This window comes from Gadus chalcogrammus, chromosome 4 (assembly GCF_026213295.1).
Source record: "Gadus chalcogrammus isolate NIFS_2021 chromosome 4, NIFS_Gcha_1.0, whole genome shotgun sequence".
Taxonomy (NCBI): Eukaryota; Metazoa; Chordata; class Actinopteri; order Gadiformes; family Gadidae; genus Gadus; species Gadus chalcogrammus.
Window position 1 is genome coordinate 17,689,874 of NC_079415.1, and position 24,651 is coordinate 17,714,524.

General features: G+C 47.9%; 1 protein-coding gene across 1 annotated transcript in view; it reads right to left on the minus strand.

Moving 5' to 3' along the window:
• The window catches only part of LOC130380908 (tenascin-like), a 30,446-nt gene extending 6,663 nt beyond the window's left edge, over nucleotides 1-23,783 (minus strand). Inside the window, 17 exon segments of the mRNA XM_056588336.1 lie at nucleotides 44-316; nucleotides 1,198-1,500; nucleotides 1,706-1,978; nucleotides 2,349-2,621; nucleotides 2,845-3,117; nucleotides 5,813-6,091; nucleotides 8,529-8,792; nucleotides 9,415-9,504; nucleotides 9,597-9,782; nucleotides 10,385-10,654; nucleotides 12,243-12,396; nucleotides 13,045-13,160; nucleotides 13,561-13,824; nucleotides 14,345-14,971; nucleotides 14,974-15,660; nucleotides 17,010-17,582; nucleotides 23,403-23,783. Of these exon segments, the coding sequence (XP_056444311.1) occupies nucleotides 44-316; nucleotides 1,198-1,500; nucleotides 1,706-1,978; nucleotides 2,349-2,621; nucleotides 2,845-3,117; nucleotides 5,813-6,091; nucleotides 8,529-8,792; nucleotides 9,415-9,504; nucleotides 9,597-9,782; nucleotides 10,385-10,654; nucleotides 12,243-12,396; nucleotides 13,045-13,160; nucleotides 13,561-13,824; nucleotides 14,345-14,971; nucleotides 14,974-15,660; nucleotides 17,010-17,514 (4,837 nt within the window). The 5' untranslated portion in view covers nucleotides 17,515-17,582; nucleotides 23,403-23,783.
• Between the last annotated feature and the right edge of the window lie 868 nt (nucleotides 23,784-24,651).

The following is a 24,651-nucleotide window of genomic DNA, read 5'->3' on the forward strand; positions in this document are numbered from 1 at the left end:
TAGTTGAGAGGCAAGGCTTACTGTGCTGAGCCTCCTCATGTACCTGTCTGAGCGACCCCCATGATGGGTTGCGAGCGCGTCTCAAGGGTCACCCCGTACAGCTCGATGTCGTACTCGGTGCCGCTCATGAGACCCGTGAACACGGCGGTGCGCTCCTCGCCGCGGGCGTCGCGCACGTGCACCTTGGACACCTTCTTGCCGTCCCTCATCCTGATGACGAAGCGGTCGAACTGGTCTTCGTCGGCTGTCCACGACAGACGGAAGCCGTCGGCCGTTACGTCCGACACAAACAGGTGCTCTATCTCGGGCTCGGCCTCTGGGCGGGGACACAACCCAAGAAATGCTCTCCGTATGTTTGCCTCTGGTGTTCGGGGGCAGGGCCAGAGTGGCCCTCGTGCACGAGCGGTTGGACAGACGGACGAGGAGGCCGAAGAAGAAGGGAGGGAAGACTGGAGTAGGTTTTTTCAGGTGTTTTTGTCTCCTGAGAACCCAGATCTGGGCTTAAAGTGTGGATCACGACTTGTTGTCCACCATGCATTCATTGCGAGAATGAAAGAAGAGAAAGTCGAAAGCATTCCGCTAAGAAACACAAGAGCTTCTTCGTTGGATGGTTTATTGCGGTCAGGGAAATTCCACTTTTACGGCCCCAGACGTAGACTTCCAGGCCCCCATGCACCCACCAACCAGTCCCCTGGTTCACTCGGCACATTCGGGACATAACGGATCAGAGTTCAAGTCAACGGACATGCTTTGTTCATTCAACTGTGTTTTCTTTCCTCCTGTTCAAGCCAATCATTCCATCATCATCGTCATCATATCCACCAGAACAGGAGATATGAATCATGCTATTTTGCTGTTTGCCGATATGTAATTAATTTGAATCCACAGACGAAAAAGCAGGGGAAAACACACAAAATATGACAACATATCCAATATGTAGGTTCATATTTTGAAGAGAAACCTGAAGTGAGAGATCAATCATCAGGTTTTCTCTGACATTTCTCAACAGAGTTAGAGACGAGGTTAGTAGTTAGATTTCATCAGTCTGAAAGAGGTAAGAATCCGAATGAGAGTGTGAATATATCATAAATACGTGTGTGATGGATGTGCTTCATTCGTCATAAGCACAAGGTCACCTTCAGTCAGGTGTGGGACCCATAACCAGTATTGATCGGCGCCCCCTACTGTCACTAGTACCTGTCTTAGCCACTGTGGTCAGCGGGCGGGAGAGCAGGCCCGAGCTAGAAACCCCCGTCAACCTGACCTCATAGCCGATGCCTGTGATCAGCCCCCACAGGTCCAAGTATGACTGGTTTCCCGGGACATTGAACTCATGCGGCTCCAACAGCCAGCCCGAGTCTGTCACAACTACTTGAAAGTGCTTGAAGGTGCCACCAGGGGGCGCCCCCTCCTGCTTCGTCTGCTTGGTCTCCCAGGACAGACGAAAGCCATATGGGGTAATGTTTGTAACGGTCAAGTTTTCCACTCTGGGCAAAGGAGCTGGAGGAGTTTGGTTAGATTACGAAAGATGAGCAACAGGCAATACAATGTTGAGGGGAACACTTTCAGAAAGTACACTGCGTGCAAATACTGCAAACAAAAGTTATGTACTACAATTCACCTCATATGAAGGGCTCTATAACCCTGCTGTCTTGAGAACAGGCATTTAGAGAGACATGAATGCACAAGGAGAAAGACGCAGTACCTGTGATGGCATGGGCAAACACAGAGGAGCTGCGGCGCCCATGAGAGATACCGTACAGCTCTATATCATAGTCTGTGGCGTCCAGCAGCTCAGACACTGTCACGTTGCCCCCCGGGCTGGGCACCTTGAACTCCAGCGTATCAAACAGCTGCAGGGAGTCACTGACGCGGACCACAAAGACATCGAAGTGGCCCGAGACAGTGCTCCAGGACAGGGTGAGGTTATCTGGGCTCACCGACGCAGTGGTTAGAGTTCCCAACTGTGGGGCATCCTCTGAACAAAAGAGAATACCAGGATCTTGAGTGGTGCTGGGGATGGACTGCAGGAGGGTGTCCTTAAGCTAGCAAGAGTTGGGAGTTTGATTACAGAATATTGTGGATGTTGTTATAATCAGGGGTGTGTCCATAGGGGTCCACTGGCCACCTTATTGGCCACGCCTAGTAAATCAGGCATATAAATACAATCAAAAGCATGTGATATCTTCATTTTGGCACTACACTGCGTGGGTTGTTAACACACCCTCACACTGTTATTCTGTGCTGCTCTTGCCCCCCCCCCGTTATGAATGAGCCCTTACACCCCCCCTGGTTATAACCATCATGCGTGTGTGAGGTGCACAGTGGGAAGCACATGCGGTGAATACCTGTGGTGGCTACGGCGAACAACGGCTGTGAGTTCTGGCCGCCGCTACTGGCGTACAGTTTAATGTCGTACTGAGTGGCAGCCTTGAGGCCGGTCATGACCGTGGATCGCGCGTCTCCAGACAGTGCGCGGCCCATGGCCCGCGAGGGCGTGGCCGACTCTCGGACCTCTACGATAAAGTTATGGAAAGCCTTTTCTCCCGTCTGCCAGGACAGAGAGAAGCGGTCTGAGGTAATGTTTGAAACCACGAGCCTGGACAAGTCAGGCTCCGCAGCTACAAAAGGAGAGAAGATAACAGGTCTGTGTGTTGACGTCAAAGGTACGTGTGCGTGTGTTGAATGTATGATCAATGGAAATAAGGATGTTTAATTTCACTTTTTAATTGTCAACTTTAAATATATTTCAATAGTTAACTTTTTAATTGAGTCCAAAATGAAATTATGGCCCTGAATGCTCTTCTTAAAGGGCCGACATTGCTGTAGGAAGAGGAAAGGTACCTGTAGAGGCGACAGAACTGACAGCATTGGTTCGAGATCCCTTGGAGACCCCATAGAGGTAGGCTACATAGTCAGTGCTAGGCCGCAGTCCAGTGACATCGTACGACCGGACGTCACCTGATATGTTATGTTCCCGCGGCTCCGTCAGCCAATCAGAGTCTATTATCTCCAGAACATAACCGTCAACGTGTCCTTGCGTACCATTCCACGACATTGAGAAACCTTCTGACGTTAAGTTAGACACATATAGATTGCCAACCACCGCTCGGCTCACTAAAAAGAAGAAAGCGCTGTTAGATTCACATGAGAACATTACATGGACCACTTTAGGCCTCTGATCTGAGGGGAGGGATGCCCTGTCACTGAAATGATAGCAAACTTATTTAGCTAAGAATCCTTTCAGCCTGAATGACCTACGTACTCTGGAGAGGGGCTCTATTTATCGGCCTGTGATCGACCTTGTCTTACATGTCCATGCTTACGTCTTTGCGGTAGAGACTTTTTCATATTTGAGTGTTGGGAAAGCTTTATGTTTGTGTATTTTACAGAAGAGACTTCGGAAGCTTCCGAGACAGAGGTCAGTAATTGTGTTTTTTACTTCTTATAACTATATTCATGACAGGACCTCCTGTTGAAACAGATCCTGTAAGAATGAAGAGTACCAAAGTAGGCCTAATTATTTTTTCTGGAAAATGAAATTCTTGAAAAGATTATTTGGAACAGGATGAAATATCAGAAGACTTGCTTTAACTCTTCAAACAATCAGCATGATTAGATATAACTCACTCACTCCTATTTCCAATTCTCAATATTCTGGGTAGCTCAATAAAATATTCAATATATTTTAATCTGTTTTTATAAATTAATTGCAAGTTACAAAGGAGAATCACCTCGATAAATAACATATGGACATAAAGGCCCATACCGAAAGTATCACTTCTACTGGAGATTCCTAGCCTTGTGAGACTATCCAGAAATGTTGGGTTCGGTAATAAATATCAGTCTGGCCTTGCTCATCAGATGAACTACCTAAGGGACGGTCTTGCTCTCTTCACTCAAAAAATTACAACTGAGAAAAGCCTTCCTTGCAGATTTACCTTAATATTTTTACATCTCTGCTCGGTGTTCTTTGTAAACAACTATTTTGACTTCTCCAAACAAACTAATCCTTCCTGCCCCACTTCCTGTTTGAGAGGAACTTAAAATCTCCCCCCCGAGCGCTGATTGGTCCTTCATTTGAACATTTTTGGAAGAGGGTTTCAACAGGCTCAAGGCCAGACTGAGACAGAACGTAAACCTACTGGATCAGGATGGGCTCAAAAGGCTAGGGGAGTCCCCTCCAAACAGTTTGTTGCATTGCTGTATAGAGTGTGTGGTTTGAGCTTTAGTCCTTTTTTCTTCTGAATTTGTATTCACTGTTATTTACGTTTGTAACCAAAGCAACTGAAAGGGATTTTCTTTCCGATAGCTGCTCAAACCGGTACGGCTAAGGCATGTCGCTCAAGGATGCTACTGGTCGCTTGTTAACATTTGGTGTCTTGTCCTAACACCATAACCAATAGCTAATTATACCCTGTAACTGCCAAAAACAGTCATAGGGCTGAGGGTGAGTAGCACTGCCTACTTCTCTATACAGTCATGCACAAAAACTGTTATGGTCCCCTTAAAAGTGTTGTTCAACAGAGTGAAAGCATGGTCTAAGGAAAAGAAAAGGTTTGACAAGTGAAGGTGGGATTGGATTTGTAAACATAGCTGTTGACCGATGATGAGGATAAAAAGCATTGCCAGGCCAAATGCAGTGTTTTTTCATGCAATGCAGCAAAACAGCTCAACGTTTCAGCAGTGTCAAAGTTAGATAGGGAACATGAAATAAAGATTTTCAACCTCAGAACAGTGCTATAATGACATACATGTTGAAACATGCAGACTAACATGCAGCAGGAAATAGGTGTCTTTTTAGGCTGTAAACAACTGGTTGTATAACTGTTGTGGAAGACACAACCAAAGAAAGATGTTCATAAACTTGCTCAATCACAAACTGATGTAATCAGTTACAAGCTGGTCGGGGCAATCATTTAAAACAAGTTAATTATTCCCCGAATGACATGTTGATATCATGAACCTCAGCTTTGGGTATTTAAAAACAATAACCGAAACTAATGAGAAGTAATTTCCCCAGGAGTCAGGAGCACTTAGTTTCGGGAGCTACCGCAGCATATTATCTCTCATGTTTCAAAGATTACACGTTGAATTAGGTTTTAATGGAAGGAAATGAGAGAAACCAAGCGAGCAGACTGTACTACAGTGTGAAAGGATCTGGAGGTGAGGTCACGCTCTGTTGTAATCACTGTAGCACCCTCAACCTGGACATCCATGTCAACACACATCCCACGATGCAAGGAGCTCCATTCAGGGAGGGGGGCTTCATGCACTCGGGGGCCACGGGGGAGCAATACAGGGGGAGGGTGGTCGTTGGAAGGCCCCTGGCTCGGCTCAGCCATGGGGGACCGGTATTGCACCATCACCCCATCACCCACCCACCATCACCCAGCCTACCCTCTCCCGGCCACAAACTCAAGCACACGGCTTGGATGGTAACGACGGGACACAAGCATGTCAGTTAGGGTGGCAGATGTTGATGACCAAATACAGATGTTGAGGACACAATGCAGACGTTTATGACAAAATGCAGTTATGTTTTTGTTTGGCTTTGGTCTTGGTTTGTTTCATGCAATGCTATTTGTTGGATGGCAACGCAAAATGGGAGACGCAAATGATGTTTTTAGCATCTCTTTTTGTTTGAATGTGTAGTAGTAGTGATAGAAGTAGTAGTAGTAGTAGTAGTAGCAGTAGTAGTTCACAAGAGAGTATGAACCGAAATGTAGGGATCAACGGATGGGAAGTCAGCAGGAAGTAGAAGAGATGAAGAGGAGGAATAGGAAGGCGTCTGCTCTGGAGACCCGGGTACCTGTGGTGGCCTCCGTGTACACCGGCTCCAGGAAGCGGTCCGGGAGCATGGCGTACAGGCCCACCATGTAGCCGGTGTCCGGGTCCAGCCCCGACACCAGCAGGCTGAAGGCCTCCCCGGACAGAGTGAGGTTCTGGCTCTCGGCCGGGTTCTCCAAGTTTGTTAGTTCAAGGACAAAGCCCTCAAAGTCCTGGTGCGCCGGGGGGCTCCAGGACACATTGAAGCTGTCCCATGTGGTGTCAGAGACGGTGAGGGTGAGCACCCTAGGGCTGATCTCCTCTGCAGAGATGACACGCATCCACCATGGAGGGGGTCAGAAAATACACAATGGATTATGGATACGAATCATGATCAGATCAATTGGGAAACAACGATGAAAAGAGCGAAACAATAGTAGACGCTAGGGAGATGCATGTGAACACATGAATGCCACGTTAAAATGCAGACTGGATATGTGTTCCTCCACTCTATTATTGTGCTTCAAGTACCTGTATCAACAAAAATGTTCAGAGGTTGCGACCGCACGCCTTCCACCAGGCCGTACAATGTAATCTCATAACGCGTCGAGGGAGACAGGCCCTCTATCTCAGCGCCTCCCTCACTTCCTGCTACCATGGTGGTACGCGCAGGTGCCTCCTCCGATGGGGAGCTCAGCTCCACCAGAAAATTATCAAAGGTCTGGTCTGGGGCCGACCAGCTGACCCCCACGCTAGTGGAGGACACGTGTGTCAGCGTGAACGCCCCAAACGGCTCTGTGAGGGGACTCTCGGTCCCCACAACGGAAGGGGAACCAAGAGTGTGTGAGACCACTATGGTGGGGACAGGTGCTGTTTCTGAAAAAGATTGTGGTCTTGTTGAGGTTGCGGTTGTTGCTGTTGTTGTTGTTGATGCTGTTGTTGTTGTTGTTGTTGTTGTTGTGGTTAGGACGTCTGTGACATTCATAATTAAGCCTGGAGAGGTGGGCTCGGGTGCTATGGAGAATAAAAGTATGTTCAAGAAGTGTTAAAGAGTTTGACACATTATTATCGTCATATCGTGGAAAATAACAAAACATCGGACAACTTTGCACCGGTGACGTGGCACACAACGGTTCAATAGGTGACCCTCTAAGGTGCGTTCTGGATGTCGCTGGCCCCCGTAGACCACGCGTACATCGCCAAACGCCGGACGTTTGCGATCGAACAAACTCGCAAACGCATGAATATACATTTAATGCAATTGCATTAATAACATCCGTCTGAATGTTTAACGCTCGAAGATTTCAGAAGGCCTCCAGGATGGAAGTCCTCAGATCTTCGAATGGAGGAAGAAGCCATGCACAGCCATTCCCTTTATCGACTTGTCCTTTTGAACGAATATATCAGGACTAATATATTGTTCCATTTGAATAAGCACATTGTAAAATGTGATTATTAAAGTGAATTGCTGAATGTGATTATTTAACATGCACTGTTTAGGCATGGAGAATGCTCGATAGAAAATGTATACGTGTTCTCTTATTTGGTATGCAATAGTCGGCTCCATTGAAAACATGCAACGATTGTTGAAGGATGCAGTTGTCTTGTTTATGATCCTTATCATGCCGTACGAACTGTTGAGCAGGTCTTCAAAACCAAAACTGCAAGTCAACAAGACAAGCTTTGCATTCCCAGAAGAGGGGACTCATCACTACGTTATGGATGCGGTCTTGGGTCAACATGCGTGCCAAAGGAAACAGTATACCTGTGACGGCGATAGCCTCAAGAAGCAGGGACCCATTACTACCGGTAATCCCGTGAAGTGTGATTCGATATTCTGTGGAGGCGTTCAGGCCTCGGATTCTAGAGCAGGTGGAATTTCCGCTGAGGACGACCTCCATGACTGCCAGCGTTTGGAGCGGACCTCTGCACTCTACCACGAGGCTGTCGTAGGCCGCCGGAGGTTTGAGCTCCCACGAGACATCGAATCCATCGGACGTGTGCGCCGATACATTGAGGCCTGCGAGCTCGTCCGCGGGCCCCATCCCCGAGAGCTGGGAGTCGAGGGGGCGTGTCTAGGTGTGCGAAGCTAATGATATTGTCGTCCAGCCCTGACTGAGGTGTGAGCTCGGGAACATCGGAGTGAGCTGAATAAAACGTGTAAGAGGCTACAGGAGAAACACAAGAGAGCACACAAGGTATAGCACACACGGAGAACACATGAGAGTGTGTAGCCATTCACTCGGTTTGGTCTGCACCTCAAAATAAAGGAATAAATATATATTATTATGTCATTAATGTGTGTCTATTAGAGCTGTACTCGTGTACAATGATTCTAATCTCTGGATGGAAAGATTATTGTTATGTTTTCACACTTAGATGTTGGAGCAGAATAAAATATTTATTTTACGTGAGAGGCTTTAAGCTATTTTTTTTAAAGGTTAAGCGTTGTATCAGCGATGTTGGGTGACATCACTTCTGTTGGTATTTGGAGCGAGATCCAAAACAAACCGGGCCAGCTCGCCCCTCCCTTCCGTGTTTCGTGCCTCCAGTAAAATGTATCATGAACGCAGCGCAAGACTCTGAAGGAGAGGAAAGTTCAGATGAAATGGATCGGCTTAGAATCGCTGATACAACCTTTAACACAGATATAAACTGCCAAATGTGGTTTAACCTGAAATCGAGGAAAACAATAACAAAATATTTCCAAATGAAAGCTCCCTCATGCCTTAAGACGAGCTCTTCAATAGACCACCCACCTGTGGAGGCAGACAGGCTCACTGGGGAACTTTTCTTGGGACCCCGCTCCGCGGTCAGGGCCACGCTGTACAGCGTGTCCGGGTTCAGGTCATCGAGGGCAAGGCTGGTGGCCGTGGGAGGCAGCCTCAGCTCCTGCGAGGGGCCGTCTCTGGAGGTGTACGCCAGCGTGTAGCCGTTGAGCTTAGCCTTGGGCTTCTTCCAGCGCAGCATCAGAGAGGTCTCCGTCGAATCCACCACCTCCAGGTCTTTGGGAGGATCCAGATCTGAGGGAGTAGGAGGGGATGTAGATCAGAAGGATTCGTGTGTTATCATTTTAAAACTGTTAATCTCATTAGGGTTATTTTTTACATATGTTTTATTTATTTGTTTATGTGTAGTTCCACTAGCTGCCTTTGGTTTGGAAAGGTCCACTTCAGAAGTCCTAGCAGCATTCTCATTCACCAAAACTAGTATCTGATTCTCGTAGTACTAAGCCAATCAATGTGTCTCTGTGCAGGACCACTGTGGCTAGTTCATTTCCATATTATCTGTTTTTATGAGGTCCCGTTTGACCGTTGAAATTTCAGAAAAAAGTTATTAAGGGATGAATATTAAGAGATTTGGCCATAGACTTGTTTCCCGTCTGGTATGAATAAAGAACATCTTGTCTCATCCAATGTGAAATCAATCACATAATGTTTAAAATACACAACAAAGGCAACACTTAGACAGAGGCTGAAACTTCATGAACGATTGTCGTTAAAAAGTCTCATCAAGTCCGCTGTAGACTATAAACCACTCATACTCTATGCTGTTGCCAAGATTGCTCTAATATCATTTCCCCATGTGTGCGTTCCCACCGCGGTCTGAGGAGGATTTTTATGATGATGGCAGTAAGTCTCTCACCAGTGGCTGCATTTGTAGTCGCAGGCAAACTCTCCCGCTCATCTTTAACAGCGGTGACTCCGATCCCGTACTCCGTGCCTGGTCTTAGCCCTGTCGTGCACAACACAGGAAAGGAAAAAACATGATTGAGTAAAGTACAAAGTATTCATGTGTATTTAGTATTTAGTGCATTATCCTCTTACCGGTAATGGTAGCCTTTGTGGTTTCTCCCGCGGCGCTGGGAAACAGCTCCTCACGAGGGGAACCCCCGGAGAAGGGGGTGTATTTCACTCTGTAGCCGCCCACGTCCGCCTCACTGTTGCTCCACTCCAGGCTGATGCTGTCATCTGTCTGAGACAGGGTCTTCAGGGTCCTGGGACTATCCAGATCTAGAGGGGCGCGGGAGGGAAATCCAAGGATGTCTTTGATATTCAAAAGGCAGACTATAATGTTGTATGTTTGGGAAATTGCTGTGGTAGGTACTTTGAGACTATTACACCCCAGTGTGCAGTGTTTGTTGGGATGTAATGAATCAAATAAACTTCTGTGGTCTGGAGAGTCTAGGGGATAGTCTAGTCACGAGACCGACCGACCCTCTTCCAAGGCATTGCTTTTGGCTAGTGGCGACGACCAGACGAACATCTACAAGTAAGCATGCTTAACCAAAGGGCCTAACGCCTTACTGCTCATAAGGGTGAGAAGTTAGGCCTCTCCTTGCTAGGGTGAACACATGCAGTTGCATGCATGACTTCTTATTGGCTGATAGGGCGACCCAAAACCTGCTGATTAAGCGTTTATATGACACACCGTCAAACAGTCCTCCACCCGGATGAAATAAAACTGAAGGGGAGTTAACTGGGGGAGCCCTGCACCCTCAGATTTAGCAATTTTAAAGGCAGGGCACAGAGGTTTGGTTCTCCTTTTGCGTCTGTATCTGTCATGGCAAACCCGTGGGTCTTTTTGGGTAAAGAGCCTCTCCTGAAGGCCTTACCGGTGGTGAAGGTCCTGCTGACGGGGTCGCTGGCAACGCCCCGCCTCCTGGAGGTCAGGGAGATCTGGTACTCGGTGTCGGGCCTCAGGTCCCCTGCGATGTACTGGGTGTCCATATTGGTGAGGTCGACGCTGGTCTGGTCCGAGGGGTCGGAGGTTGGCGCGTAGGTCACCGTGATGCTGGTGACCTCGGTCACAGGCTGGGACCACGAGAACAGCGCAGAGGAGTCTGTCACGTCCTTTACCAGGACCTGCTGAGGGCCCTCGATCTCTGGAACGCACAGAGTAAGAGAGGCAACATCAATGACGGAGGGGTGTTTTGGAACCCTGTTCATACTTAAAGCTAAGGCAGGCAATTAGGACAAACTAGCCAGGGTTGGCCTGATCTTGATAGCATAGAAACACAAAAATCCCTACCCTCCCTCAGACCTCCCTCCAAAGCCGCTGCCCCACAACTTTGGACCAGCTCGCTAGCTTTATCTGTAGGTCCGCCTAGCCTTGGGCAGGACTGCTGCTGTGCACACTGAGAGCACAGGCAGAGGGGGTGCCCATAGCCTGGTAGGTATGAGTAGGCCATCCAGTCATTGAATGTGGGCCAAATGAAATGATTGGACAGGCTTATCAGGCCTGGACACCAGATTATCTCTCTTCATCAGAGCATTGATTCATTTATTTCTATCTGGACATTATTACATTAATGCATACTTCATTTTTGTTTTGAGATGAGAAATCCCCCAGCTTTGGTTGAGGGATACGCTTAAGCCTCCACTGCTGCCACCACCCCTACGTATACAAACCCCCCAAAAAATGTCCCGGGCATAACCCTCCCCCTGTTGTGTTATATTTCTGCTGGGCCGTGCTGTGTCTCAGCCTGTGTAAATAGATGACCTCAGACGATGGAACGGAGAGGAGTGGAGGGGGTCGGTGGCGCGGGGCTCGGTAAATCCAAATGTGTTTTCCATGCAGCCTGGCATTCCACCGCTGCTGTGCGTATAAACTGAAGCGACACAGTCGAGGTGGAAGATTTAACAAGCGCTTAGACAGACTCTATAAATGAGTTCTAATAAGGCTACCTGTGGAGATTATACGTGTTCACGCCCAGAATAAAACGCTTTATTTTTTACTCCAATTAGCTGCATTAATGACAACCCCGGGTGCTCAGACTTGGGGATCATAACATACAGGCCAGAACCAAATTGCCTACAGAAAATAGAAGCTCAGAGTAGAGCTGCTGCTCCTCTGCTTAGAAGGGAGTCAGTTGAGGTGGTTTATCTGGTAAAGATGCCCACTGGGCGCCTCCCTAGGGAGGTGTTCCAGGCACGTCCAGTGGGAAGGAGACCTCGGGGAAGACTCAGGACTAAGTGGAGAGATTATATCTCAACTCTGGCCTGGGAACGCCTCGGGATCCCCCCGTCATAGGTGGGAAATGTGGCCCAGGAAAGGGAAGATAGAGAAGGACCCCCTGCTAGAGCTGCTGCCCCTGCGACCCGATACCGAATGAAGATGAGGATGAGGAGGGGGAATAGCATGTTTCCTTGATCTCTGATGATGATTATCATGATTGTCTAGTGATTTAGTACGGTACAATTGTTATTGTACCTTTAGGAAGTAAAACTAGTCTTAAATGTATATAAATATACTACAATTTAATTAAATACATTACATAAAGTGTGTATAGTAGTTTAATAATTTAAAAGCAGTAAGAGAAATTCCTTGGAAACAGTTTAAACACAAACAAAAGCCTGTTTACCGCCGTGAAGGGATAATGGTGCTGAGATGACGCAGAAGAACGGCCGCCCTTTCATTTCAACTGCCCGACCCACCCAGGGTGCATGCACGGAGGCATAATGAGGACTCACTAGTGCTGAAGGTCCTGGTGGTCTGAGGGCCCTTCGTGTTGTTCTTGATGGCTCGGAGAGAGACCTCGTACTCCTGTCCAGGACCAAGCCCTGATTGCTCGAAGTTGTTTTGTGTTGACGGCAGGATATTCACAATCTTTCCATTCTCTTCTTTCTGTAAAGATCCACAGCTTTTTAGAGTTGCTGATTGTCAATAAACGTATATAGTGAGGTTAAGCCTGTTATTTTTTAGGTATATATTTATGACAAGTTCATAAGACTTGAGTCTAGAGTCTTTCAAAAACAAATGTTAAATTTTCAGCACCAATCCCGACCGTCCAAGATAAACTCTTGATAAAGCACTTGATAAATACCACACATTATTCTTACATGCACCTTTTTTGGAGAACGGGGAAGTAAATTATTGACTCAAGTATCCCGGTGGTTTGTGCAAGGGCGATTCCCTGTTGTCCAACACCTACCGTGTTGTGGATATTGACCGACCGTGTTGGTAAATATATTGACCTAACATGTTTTGATATATAGACCTACTGTGTTGTGATATATAGACCTAAAGTATTGGTCATTATATAGACCTACCGTGTTGTGATGTATAGACCTACCGTGTTGTGGATGTAGACTACCATGTTGGGATATATATACCTACCGTGGTGTGGATGCAGACCTACCGTGTTTTGGATTCAGACCTACCATGTTGTGATAGATAGACCTACCATGTTGTGATATATATACCAACAGTGTTGTGAGATTGACCTACTGTGTTGTGAGGTATAGACCTACCGTGCTGTGGATGCAGACCTACCATGTTGCGGATGTTGAGCTCCCATCCATCAAAGGTGATCTCCAGCGGGTCCCACTCCACCTTCACGGAAGACTCCCTCACCGACTTGAACCTCAAGCCCTCCGGCTGGGGAAGACCTGACAGGTAAAGGCGTGACATCGCATGAAAATAACACACACACACATACATGACGTCATAAAAGTCTCCATACAATATACTTTATCATTCTATGATCAAATCCTCTCATCTATTCTACTCCACTCTTCTCTGGTCTAATTTTATCTAAAATAAATAATAAACTAATCTAATCCATTATATTTATATATATCTGTTTGTTATACATTTGATCAAATCAAATATACATAGAGACTCATGCAGAATAATTGAATCTGATGATATTTCATTGGCCCTTTGGTCCATAAATCAACCAATCTATAAATATATATTAGTGTGCCTTACATTTGATCATGTTAGTATTTAAAGCCGACTACTCTAGGAGCTATAGGTCCGTGGGTCAGTAGTTGAGAGGTGACCTACTGGTGGCCACCCGGGCGCTCACGGGCACGCTCTTCATGTTGTTGAGGACGGCGTAAACGTTGATCAGGTACTCCACCCCGGGCTCCAGCCCCTCTACCCGAGCGGTGCTGTCGTCCCCGGGCACGCTGAACTCCTGGCGCAGGCCGCCTGGGCCCGTGGGCACGTAGGTGACCATGTACTGTGTCACCAGCTTCTCGTTGCTCCAGGACAGGTCCACCGTGTGGGGGGTCACGTCGCTCACCAAGAGGTCCGTCGGCGGGGAAACTAGAGAGCAGAGATAACGAAGAGGCATACATAGGTAACCCTCTGATCTTCCAGGCACAATAAACATGCTTACGAAAACAAACAATATACTGTATATATAGCCTACATATAAATATATATATATATATGGTACAATTGTACTAAATAACTGCCTGTTTACAATTCCCAAATATGTGGTGTTCCGTAAGTTTCATATTCAACCCTCACTGAGCGAGTCAATAAAACTCCCTCAAGTTCAATTGGTCTAGTTTTTGCTTATAAAATACATTTGGTATGAACGATAATGTATAATTCCATTTGATATTGTAAATTTACTTCAATTGGATTTAAAATAGAATTAATCAATTAATCGTGAGTTAACTCCCCGATACTTTGCGATTAATTGCGAATATTTATTTTAATCATTTGACAGCCCTAGAATATATATTATATTTTATTCAACATATTGCAACATCAATTCTTCTAGTCTGCATTTCATAAATCCATCCGTCAATCAGAAGACCTCAGCCTGAGACCTCACCTTGCTTGCAGTCCGCTCCGATGTAGCCCTCTTCACACTGGCACCGGCCCTCCACGCACCGGCCCGTGTCCCGGCAGTCCCCGGGGCAGCTCAGCTCCCCGCAGCCGGGCCCCTCGTAGCCCACGTCGCACGAGCACCTGCCGTCCAGGCACCGCCCGCGGCCGCCGCAGTTGTCAGGACACGTGACCACGGAGCAGTCGTCCCCGGAGAAGCCCTCCTGGCAGACGCACGCCCCGTCCAGGCAGAAGCCCCGCGCCAGGCAGGCGTTGGGGCACGCCTTCTGCCCGCAGTCCTCGCCGGCGAAGCCCTCGTCGCACACGCAGCGCCCGGCCACGCAGCGCCCGCGGCCGTAGCAGTCGTTGGGGCAGCTCAGCGCGCCGCAGTCCTCGCCTACGTACCCTGGGTCGCACACGCAGTGGCCGGCCACGCACTCCCCGCGCCCGTAGCAGTTCCCCGGGCACGTCCGCACGCCGCAGTCCTCGCCGGCGAACCCTTGGTCGCACACGCACTGGCCGTCGACGCAGCGGCCGCGGTGCCGGCACGCGTCGGGGCAGGACAGCTCCGAGCAGTCGTCGCCTTGGAATCCGGCGTCGCAGCTGCACTTCCCGTCGACGCAGCGGCCGCGCGGTTGCAGTCGTTGGGGCACGCCGCCTCGCCGCAGGCCTCGCCGCGGAACCCGGCGTCGCAGATGCACACGCCGTTGAAGCAGCTGCCACGCCCGCCGCAGTCGCCGGGGCAGGTGAGCGCCGAGCAGTCCTCGCCGCCGTAGCCTGCGCTGCACACGCACTGGTCGTCCGCGCCGCAGAAGCCGTTGCCGTGGCAGCCCTGGGGGCAGAGGCGCTGGCCGCAATCGGCGCCGGCGTAGCCCTCGTCGCAGTAGCAGGTGCCGTTGACGCAGCGGCCGCGGTCGTAGCAGTCGCTGGGGCAGGTGTGCTCCGAGCAGTCCAGGCCGCCCCAGGGCTCCTCGCACACGCAGTCCCCGTCCTCGCAGCGGCCCCGCCCCAGGCAGCTGTTCAGACAGTCGGTCTGGGAGCAGTCGTCGCCCTGGAAGCCCGGGTTGCAGACGCAGCGCCCGTCCACACACGCGCCGCTCTCGCCGCAGTCCCGAGGGCAGGCCTGCCGCCGGCAGTCGTCCCCGGAGAAGCCCGGGAAGCAGTGGCAGCGGCCGTCCAGGCAGCGGCCCTGGGCGTGGCAGGCGTTGGGGCAGGAGGCCTCGCTGCAGTTGGCTCCGGACCAGCCCGGCTCGCACACGCAGCCGCAGCTCTCCGTGCTGTAGTTACCGTGGCCGCCGCAGTATGGCTTGGTGCCCACCTCGCCTGCACAGGCAAACAACACCAGAGGAAACCTTAGGAAGCATTTGGTTTGGGCTGGGATCATCTCACACATCAGATCACTCAGATCTGGCTGAATGGGTTCTTTCACTTCCTTTCATTTCATATTTGTACCGACCAATCATGTTGCTGGAAGCGGCGATCTGTTATTGGCGAAAACAAACTAGAAAGGTTTCTGTGAAGGTTTCAAATCAACACTGTGTAGATTGGCCACTGTAGACATGCCACTGACATAAAGTCCCATACTGAAAGCTACATCCAGTCAAATTCATTTTCTTATTTAGAATATCTCTGTAACTTAACAGGATGCAAGGCGTAACTCCGCCGCTTTCAGTTTTTGGTTTCCTGCCCAGGCTCTGTGCCGTCTTCTCACAGAAGTTATGCCGTAACACAGTAGGAATGCTGGACCAGAAGTTCTGCTGTAACACAGTAGGACTGCTGGATCAGACGTTCTGCTATAACACAGTCGGACTGCTGGATAAGAAGCTCTGATATAACGTAGTAGGACAGCTGGGCAAGTAGTCCTGCTATAACCTAGTAGGACTATAGGTCTGAGATTAAGTTTTAGATGATCATCACCTACCCAACTCTGTTTGGAGTAGTATCTTGTTTATAAAACAACATTGTAAAATGTCGCTGCACTCATCTAAAGCGCCAGCTACATGTCCATCACAATACAATCCATTAAGAAGGACACACAGCATAACCACATGGCCAGTAAATGAATGCCGTTGAAGAGCTACAAGCGAAACTCTAACCCAGAAACCAGGGACTGCCTCAGGACACTAACCTACTTCGGTGCACAAGACGCAACCATCATCTATCACGGTCACTTATTCATCAAATTCATTCATTCGTTCATTCATGAGTGCATCCATTCACTTGGGTGGTTGCATGAAGGCCATACCAAGTAACAAGGCTTCCCACCGTAACAAACTCTTATAAAATGTTTTACAGTAAATGATTACAAATGGCTCGTAATGCCTGTTGGACCAATAAACCAAAAAACAACTAGAAGAGAAAGTGTGAAGGCACATGAGGCCACACACACTGACAGAAATGTTCCCCCCAGACAGCAATTTACTAAAAGTCTGGGAGACAAAATGGGCCTTAAACATCTTAAAATCCATCCATTAAACGTGATGTCACTGACTGAGTATCCAAATGAAACTGAAACTATATCATTCAAGTAAACCTCATTGGAATCACTCATACGTCAACAAATATTTCATTAAATTAAACTTCTCCTCCAAATTAAGGATTTATTTGTATTCAGAAACGTGTTGTTGAAGCCGATTGACCGTGCATAACAAACCAACAGGCGCGGTGCGTACCTGTGACCTGCGCGGTGCAGCAGCCCGCATCTCCGCCGCCACACTGGTGTCGCAGCGTGGACACCTCCGCCTCCAGCATCTCCAGACGGCTCAGCAGCGCCTTCAGCTCCGGGAGTCCGCCCGCATCGGCGTCGGCGCAGCCGCACGCCTGCCGTGGCACGTTGATGCGGTGGGTGAATACGATCTGGTTCTCCTGGTCCAGAGTGTGCTCGGTGGTGCTCAGCCCGGGGGAGGAGGGGCCGTCTGCCGACTCCAGGGGTTCCAGCTCGGAGCTGCCCGGGGAGTCCAGGTCCACAGAGCACACGGAGCTGGCGGGCACGTTGATGTTGTACACGTGGTTGAAGACCACGGGCTGACCCGAGTTAGGGAGGGTGAGGTTGTCGCGCACAGTGGGCGCCAGGGACTCCCGCCGATGCCTGATGGTCCGCTGGACCAGCCCGGCGCCGGCCATGCTCAGCAGAGCGGTCAGGAGGAGGACTCTGAGGCCCAGGCTGTTTGGACCCATGCTGGAAGAAGTCACTGGGAAGGGGTAGTTGGAAGACTACGAACCGTTCCTGGTTAATGTAGGAGGACCTTTGAATCAAACAGAAAAGACATCATCGATCAAACTACCGATATGGTTGGCCTACATCGATAGAAATGTGTCCTTTGTATCGATAAGCAATACAATGTAACTCTGAACTCTGTTTGACAGACAGCTAAATTCAAGTACAGATATTTTAATGGTGATAATAGTTTCAATAGACAAGTTTAAACCAAATTGAATAAAGTGTATTACTTATGCATAATGTATAATAGTTAATGGTGAATGTCATCAGATGTCCACAAAGGGCCGTATTGGACTCCTATTTTCCAAGAACATACCATGCTGTCACTCTGCTATTCTTCATATGTCCTAGACATGCTTTATAGGATCTGCTTTTCATTAGGTTCTCTACGGGACATACTGACACCATTCTAAATCATAGCACAGCATGGAGATAGAATGTAAGCACTAAGACCCCGACTCAGAGCGCTTACGACTGCATTCATAGTCATGTGAGCACTCTGAGAGGAAAGCACGAGACAAGAGCAAAACGTAAAAGAAAATGGCAAAGATACAAAATGAATGTCAGAGTTAAAGTGAGTGTGCATCACATATTGCTGTGTTTCTTTTGTGATGTGGTGAATTCCTGTATTAACGCTTTATTGTCTCCTGAGTGGTCGTTCCCCCAGACTCAGATGACCTCATAACCCAGAGACTGGAACTCTATCATTTGTGGTAGAAAAACGCAAGGATGAATCAGAACCTTTTCCTCAGCGTGGGAGAGCAGGAAAAATAAGGAAACTTTTGAATATCCCCTGAATGGACTTAGCAGCATGGCTCCTCAGCAATCCCTACAATAGAAATGCATACCTGTAGGGTCGTAATATTCGTATTGAACAGCGTCCAACCTTCTATGGGTATGATAATGACCTATTCTTCTCCTTCCAGTCCTGTCCCTCACTACCATTGGCCACTGATTACAAAGACCTCCAGGGTCAAAGCCATTAAGCCACAACAACTTAGTTGCCTTCCTTTTTCTAAGGTCCAAGGGCCGGACCAGTTCTACATCTTGTCCTGCTCTATGGAAGCGAAATGATAAAGCGGAGCTCATGTTTCACGGGTTTGTCCCATATGATGTGCGCTATAGAAGGCCAAGGTTGGAGATGTAAGAAACTGAGGGAAACAAAGCCTTCCAATGTGTTTAGGGTGTTCCTATAGATCAGAAGCCTTTTTGCAACTAAAGAAGGATAATTTATAGTCTTGAGGTTTGCCCATCAGGGCGGACAAAATAATTCATGGGCAGGTTTTAAATTCAACAAAAGGACAAAATCCAAGAATATTAATCTTGTTATATTGTCTTTGACATTTACAGACGTTACACCAGCATACTCAAATATGATCCGGAGGCTGCTGCTCTCCCGTCTGAAGCATGTATTGGGGAGGTGAACCCGGGGTTGACCGAGGACATCGCCATGGGACTTGAAGAGACAATTTGGACATGGGATCGAAATACACAAAATGGGATCCTTAATTTATAATCCAGAATTGCCTAAACTGTATTATTTTCCCTCATAGCTGGCAGGGAAGAGGGAACTTTCCCACCTGGAAAAGACTAACTGGGAATGTTGGCCATGGACGAAAGACATCTGTTAAGTTGAGTAGCAGAAGGAGAAAGAGGTGGGCGTGATGTGTCCAGACCAGGCCGGCATTATGCTTTCTAACACTACAACAAATGATTGGTGGAGCTTTGCATACTCTACTTGGCCATCACCATTGGACCTTGGGTAATTTCTGCTGACACAGATACATTCCCACCGTTCAAGTGAATTAAGTGGGAAGATATTCCAACAGTGGAATTGCTGCACTTCCTAGCAGAGTAATAAAGTTTGTAAGTGAGATTGCATCCAAACACCCATCATGTAAGATTCCAATTTATCGTAAAGTTCCCACAAATTAGTTTTGCTCAAATGATGTATTCTATAAAATTACTTCAATACAGTTATGTAGACACGATTTTTGCCCAATTAAATGTTTTCCCAAACATTTAATTGTTTACTTCTGTTACACAGACTTATTACGTAGTTATGACACATGCCTGCGCTTGTGTTAAACGGACAAGTATTTTGTGCAATTACATTGCTCTATTGTCAACTATGCCGCCATCTTCCATGTTTGTACAAATGCGTCCAGAGGAATTTTGGTCTGCGCCCGCTGGTAGCGCCCCTTGGAAATCGAAAACTATTGAAGAGGTTCCAGATTATGACAGTTTTTCAATAAATTTGTATGGGGATGCCAGACTACATGGCTGGTTTAGACTACACAATTTGAGCCTGATTTTGCCCCGATTAGTTCGTCGCAGACAAATTTGCGAGCCGCACACGATTTTGAAAGGTCGGCGACGAGACGAGGTGTTGTAATGTGACATGCTTGCGACCTGCGATGTTTTCGTCTGCGACGTACGAAAACCCCATGACCAAAAGTTTGGCATGTCAGAATTTTTTGGGGAATCCCATATCCATTGTTGACATGAGGGAGCCCCGCCCCCAGTTGCGTGAGGGAACCCCACAAACAGCTGGAGCTCACGCGCAGTGTTTACCAACTGACTTCACTGCACTACGCTAAGTACACAGTAACTACTACAAAAAATAATAGCAAGAAGAAGAATGCTAATAAAGAAAACAAGAGAAAATGGAACAACATAATGGAGAAAACTTTGGTTGAAATGTGGCAGCAACGTCCCCTGTATTTTTGACGTGTCCACAAAGGAGTTCCACAATAGGGTGAAGGGATACAGCCTGGCGAGAAATAGCCGACGGCCTTGACCTACCCGGTAAGTTGGAGCCAACAGCTGTTGACGTGCTAATAGCTATCATAACTAGCTAGCTAGCTATCATATCACAAACCTCAAACCGCCAGCATAATGTCTAGTGCTAGGTACTCGGGATCCATTGTTGACGCTCTGTTGCTAGGTTGTTGCTGCAGGTACTTTGTATAGCTCATGTCACGCGAAATGCAACTACTGTGAGGAGTTGCTGCATTGAGCAGATATAAAAAACTACTGGAACCTTTATGACAAAAATGTAAAAAACATTTATGTCAGTCCTAAACATTCGATTTTCTAAATATCTTGCAAACGTGAATGATACAAAGTACAGAGCATCACACCCTCGAATCTTGTAGTGTGGCCAGTCTTCCGACGAGACAAGGCCCGATTTCCTGGCTCTGTGATCGTATAGTGTGACATATGAATCGTGTTTTCTGAACCAGCAATAATGAAAGATGTTCGAAAAATGTCATCTGACTTCTCGGCTTAGGACTTTAATGCCCCTTTTCCACCGACAGTACCAGCTGAACTCGCCTCGACTTAGCCCACCTTTCCTTGGGTTCCGATCAACGTGCATCAGCGCGCAAGAACATGCCGTGGACCGTGACAGGTGGAGACGCTCCTGTGTGTAGCCCTGTCTGTTTATGTTTCACATGGATAAGTACGTCACTACAGTTTTGCGCATGTCTGCTATGACGACCCGCCCCTACTGAAGAGGTACTTTATTCTAGATGGAAACACAACGTGCCTGGAACCAAACCAACTCATGCAACGCTAAGTCGTGGCGAGTAGCGTGGCTGGTACTGTCAATGGAAAAGAGTCATAAGTGACCTTCGTGCCTGTAAAGTGACTTTGACTTAGCGGTCTTTCGGAAAATAATTTCTGTCCCAGTCAGCAATTTCTTCATGCAATTTAAAGCAGTGCTTTCACAAGCTTTACACACAATCACACAAACACACAGATAACTAGTAACTGGTATATTCTGTGAAGCAATATATACAACCTATATTTCATGTGAACAATACAACTGCTGAAATGTCTGCCGTGCCTCTTCTACAACTGTGTCTGGGCCTCTCAGCGGTCTGTCTGAGACTCCCGCCTCACAGCCGGACAGGGACAATCAATCATCAACTCATCGGTCCGGTCTCAGTTTTCTCTCTGTCTCCATCCTGGTGCATTTTTTTGCTATCAATGGCAAAGGAAAGAGGGCAGCTCTTAACGCACCTGGACCAGCTGGAAGCAATCAGGAGCAGCGGAGAAAGAATCCATACGGCGAGGCTCCTGGTGGGAACAGTTACCGGCTAGAATAGAACGGGCAACAGCTCATTGAGAGCTTTAACGTTTTCCTCATGTTTTACGTCAGCAACGAAAATGAGGTCTCCCGCTACGAATAATTAAGAGAGAGTCAGACGGTAGACGCTACAAAACTGTTTATTTATTTATTCACAACGCATTGTAAGTAGTTCATATAGATCACCCTATATATTCTTTACAAAAGTAACAATCAATGGAATGTAATATATGGCCGGTAAACCCCTATGGGACTGTAACTACCCCCCCCCCCCTTACCCTTACCCTAACCCTTACTCCCCCCGTCCCCCAGGGCACAGACAGAAAAGAGGCCGACCCTTATTCTCAACAAAACCCATAATGTTAAGAACAGATACAAGATAACATGTAACATCATCCCCGTAGTGACGGTGCAGTGCAAAGAAAGTAACAATGATGCAAAGTGAAACCTACATTATTTATGACGATTATGAATTATATGAGGTCAAGTTTGCAATTTCCTTTGCCATGTATGGGGTCATCTTGTGAACAGATTCGGGTATGCTATGAGTGATGTATTATTCATATGAGTATCAATCGCAATTGGTGAACCTACCAAAAGGAAGATCAAATGAAGGATTGAATCACCTTCAACTGAACCAACATTTCCATAATTTATTAAATTGTTCTAATGGAAAAGTCAACTTGATTGCATTGGCCATAGTAAAACTATAATTCGCTGGACAGCCAATCTAAAAAGACACCTGGATAATCATGCAAGTCCAGACTTTACTTAACACTTTCACATACCCACACACACACACACGCACGTACGTACAGGCAAAGGCGCACACACACACACACACACACACACACACACACACACACACACACACACACACACACACACACACACACACACACACAAACACACACACACACACACACACACACACACACACACACACACACACACACACACACACACACACACACACACACACACACACACACCCAAGCACAAAAAGTGCCAAGACACTAAAAGTACCAAGATCCGACAAACCACACCATCTTTTGCTCCAGCACACACACGGAGGCAATAGAATACACACACATATACATAATGCATGCAGAGAAACCCACACGCATACACTACCATGTAGAACCACACACACACACACACACACACGCACACACCAAAATGCACGCATACACACAGAACCACAAACACATGCACGCAAAATAAAACAGACTTTTTTTGATTCACTTTGATACATTTGGAAAATCCCTTTTGGCAGGGCGCTCTGTGGCGGCATATTCTCCCAGGCAGCCGAGCAAGGCAGTGAATAGCTCCTCCATATGCCGGGTCCCCCAGTAGTCGGTCATCGCATCGAGCCCGTTTCCCCTGACGGGCTGTGATTCATTCCACCCAGCAGCCAGGAGTCACTTCATGCATCCGTCCAGTACTCTCAGAAAGTTGTCGCCCTGCAGACCAATCAACTGGATGCAGTGGAGTGGCCGCAAGCGTTGTACAACAGCGAGTGTTGATAAAAGCTACGGTAATTAAATATTCAGAATAAAGATGTTTTGATGTTGTGAATTTTTGATTCGATGAATAGTGAATGTAAAACATGCATCCCTAAAATGAATGATTACATAGCAATCACGACCCTGCGTAGAAGTCCATGGATTCATTCAAATGAGCTTAAGGTCCTTTTGCTTTCCTGCACCTCTGAACAACATCTTCCACATCACAACCTGCCCTGTGACTTACCTGCTGCTGCGTCAATCTACCGGGCTTCACAAGTCTCCACAGGTGAGGTGGCGCTCTTTCTGCGAGTCCCCCCTCAGCCAACTGCATGGGTTCTTAGTTATAACTATGATATCTGGTTTCACCGCTTCATGGAGGAGAAAAATAAAATATTCTCAGTTTTCTTTCCTTTCCTCCTCTATTTTCCTTTGTCTCCTCTCGTCAGCGTTGGCTCCTGGAGACCCTTCTCCCTGGCACTGTGCAGAGAGCCTGGCAGCCAACGAGAGCGAGGGACAGAGAGAGAGAGGGAGAGAGAGTTCGAGCAAAAAGGCAGGCTGTGAGGAGGGGAAAATGTCTTTTTAAAGTGTGAGGAGTCCAGTGCAGCTCGGACCCCCAGATGCAGACTCAACCCTTAAATAGCCGACGCTCCATATCCCCCCCCCCCCCATCCTGTCCTCCTGTCCCTCCCCCCCACCCCATCCTCCTCTCCCTCTCTCCCACCCCCCCCTCCTCTCTCTCTCTCCCCCACCCCATCCTCCTCTCCCTCTCTCCCTCTCTCCCAACCCCTCCTTCTCTCTCTCTCCCCCACCCCCTCCTCCTCTCCCTCTCTCCCCCAGCCCCTCCTCCTCTCCCTCTCTCCCCCACCCCATCCTCCCCTCCCTCTCTCCCACCCCCTCCTTCTCTCTCTCTCCCCCTACCCCTCCTCCTCTCCTTCTCTCCCCCACCCCCTCCTCCTCTTCCGCTCTCCCCCACCCCCTCCTCCTCTCCCCGACGCACACGCAGATTCCACCACGGCGTTTTGGAGGCTAGTCTAGGTGCCGTTGTTATTGGGTCATGGCACACAAATGATGACAGAGGGAAACAGTGAGTAAAGTTGGAGGAGGAATGGAGAGAGAAATGGATGGGAAACGCCAGGAAGAGGCAGGTAACAGGATGGCAGAAGGATGCCCTGTGTGTTGAATACACCTTAATTAAAAAAAAAAAAAAAAGGGTTAGTCTACCATTCAAAGCTTAGGAACCTGCTTCATATTGACATGTAACGTCAAAATGTGGGGAGAAACAACAGTAATTTTCATAAAGGATACGTGGTCTCGCTCACTTTGTGAATTAACTATACTGTACTGTTATAACCCACACTAAACATTATCCGGTAAAAAAACTGAAACACAGGGAAAGGCAAGTGGTTTTAGTGTAAGGACCCGGTCTCACTCGAAATCTGGGTGATCATAGACCTCTCCCTTTCACTAATACATCTGTTACCAATACAAACACA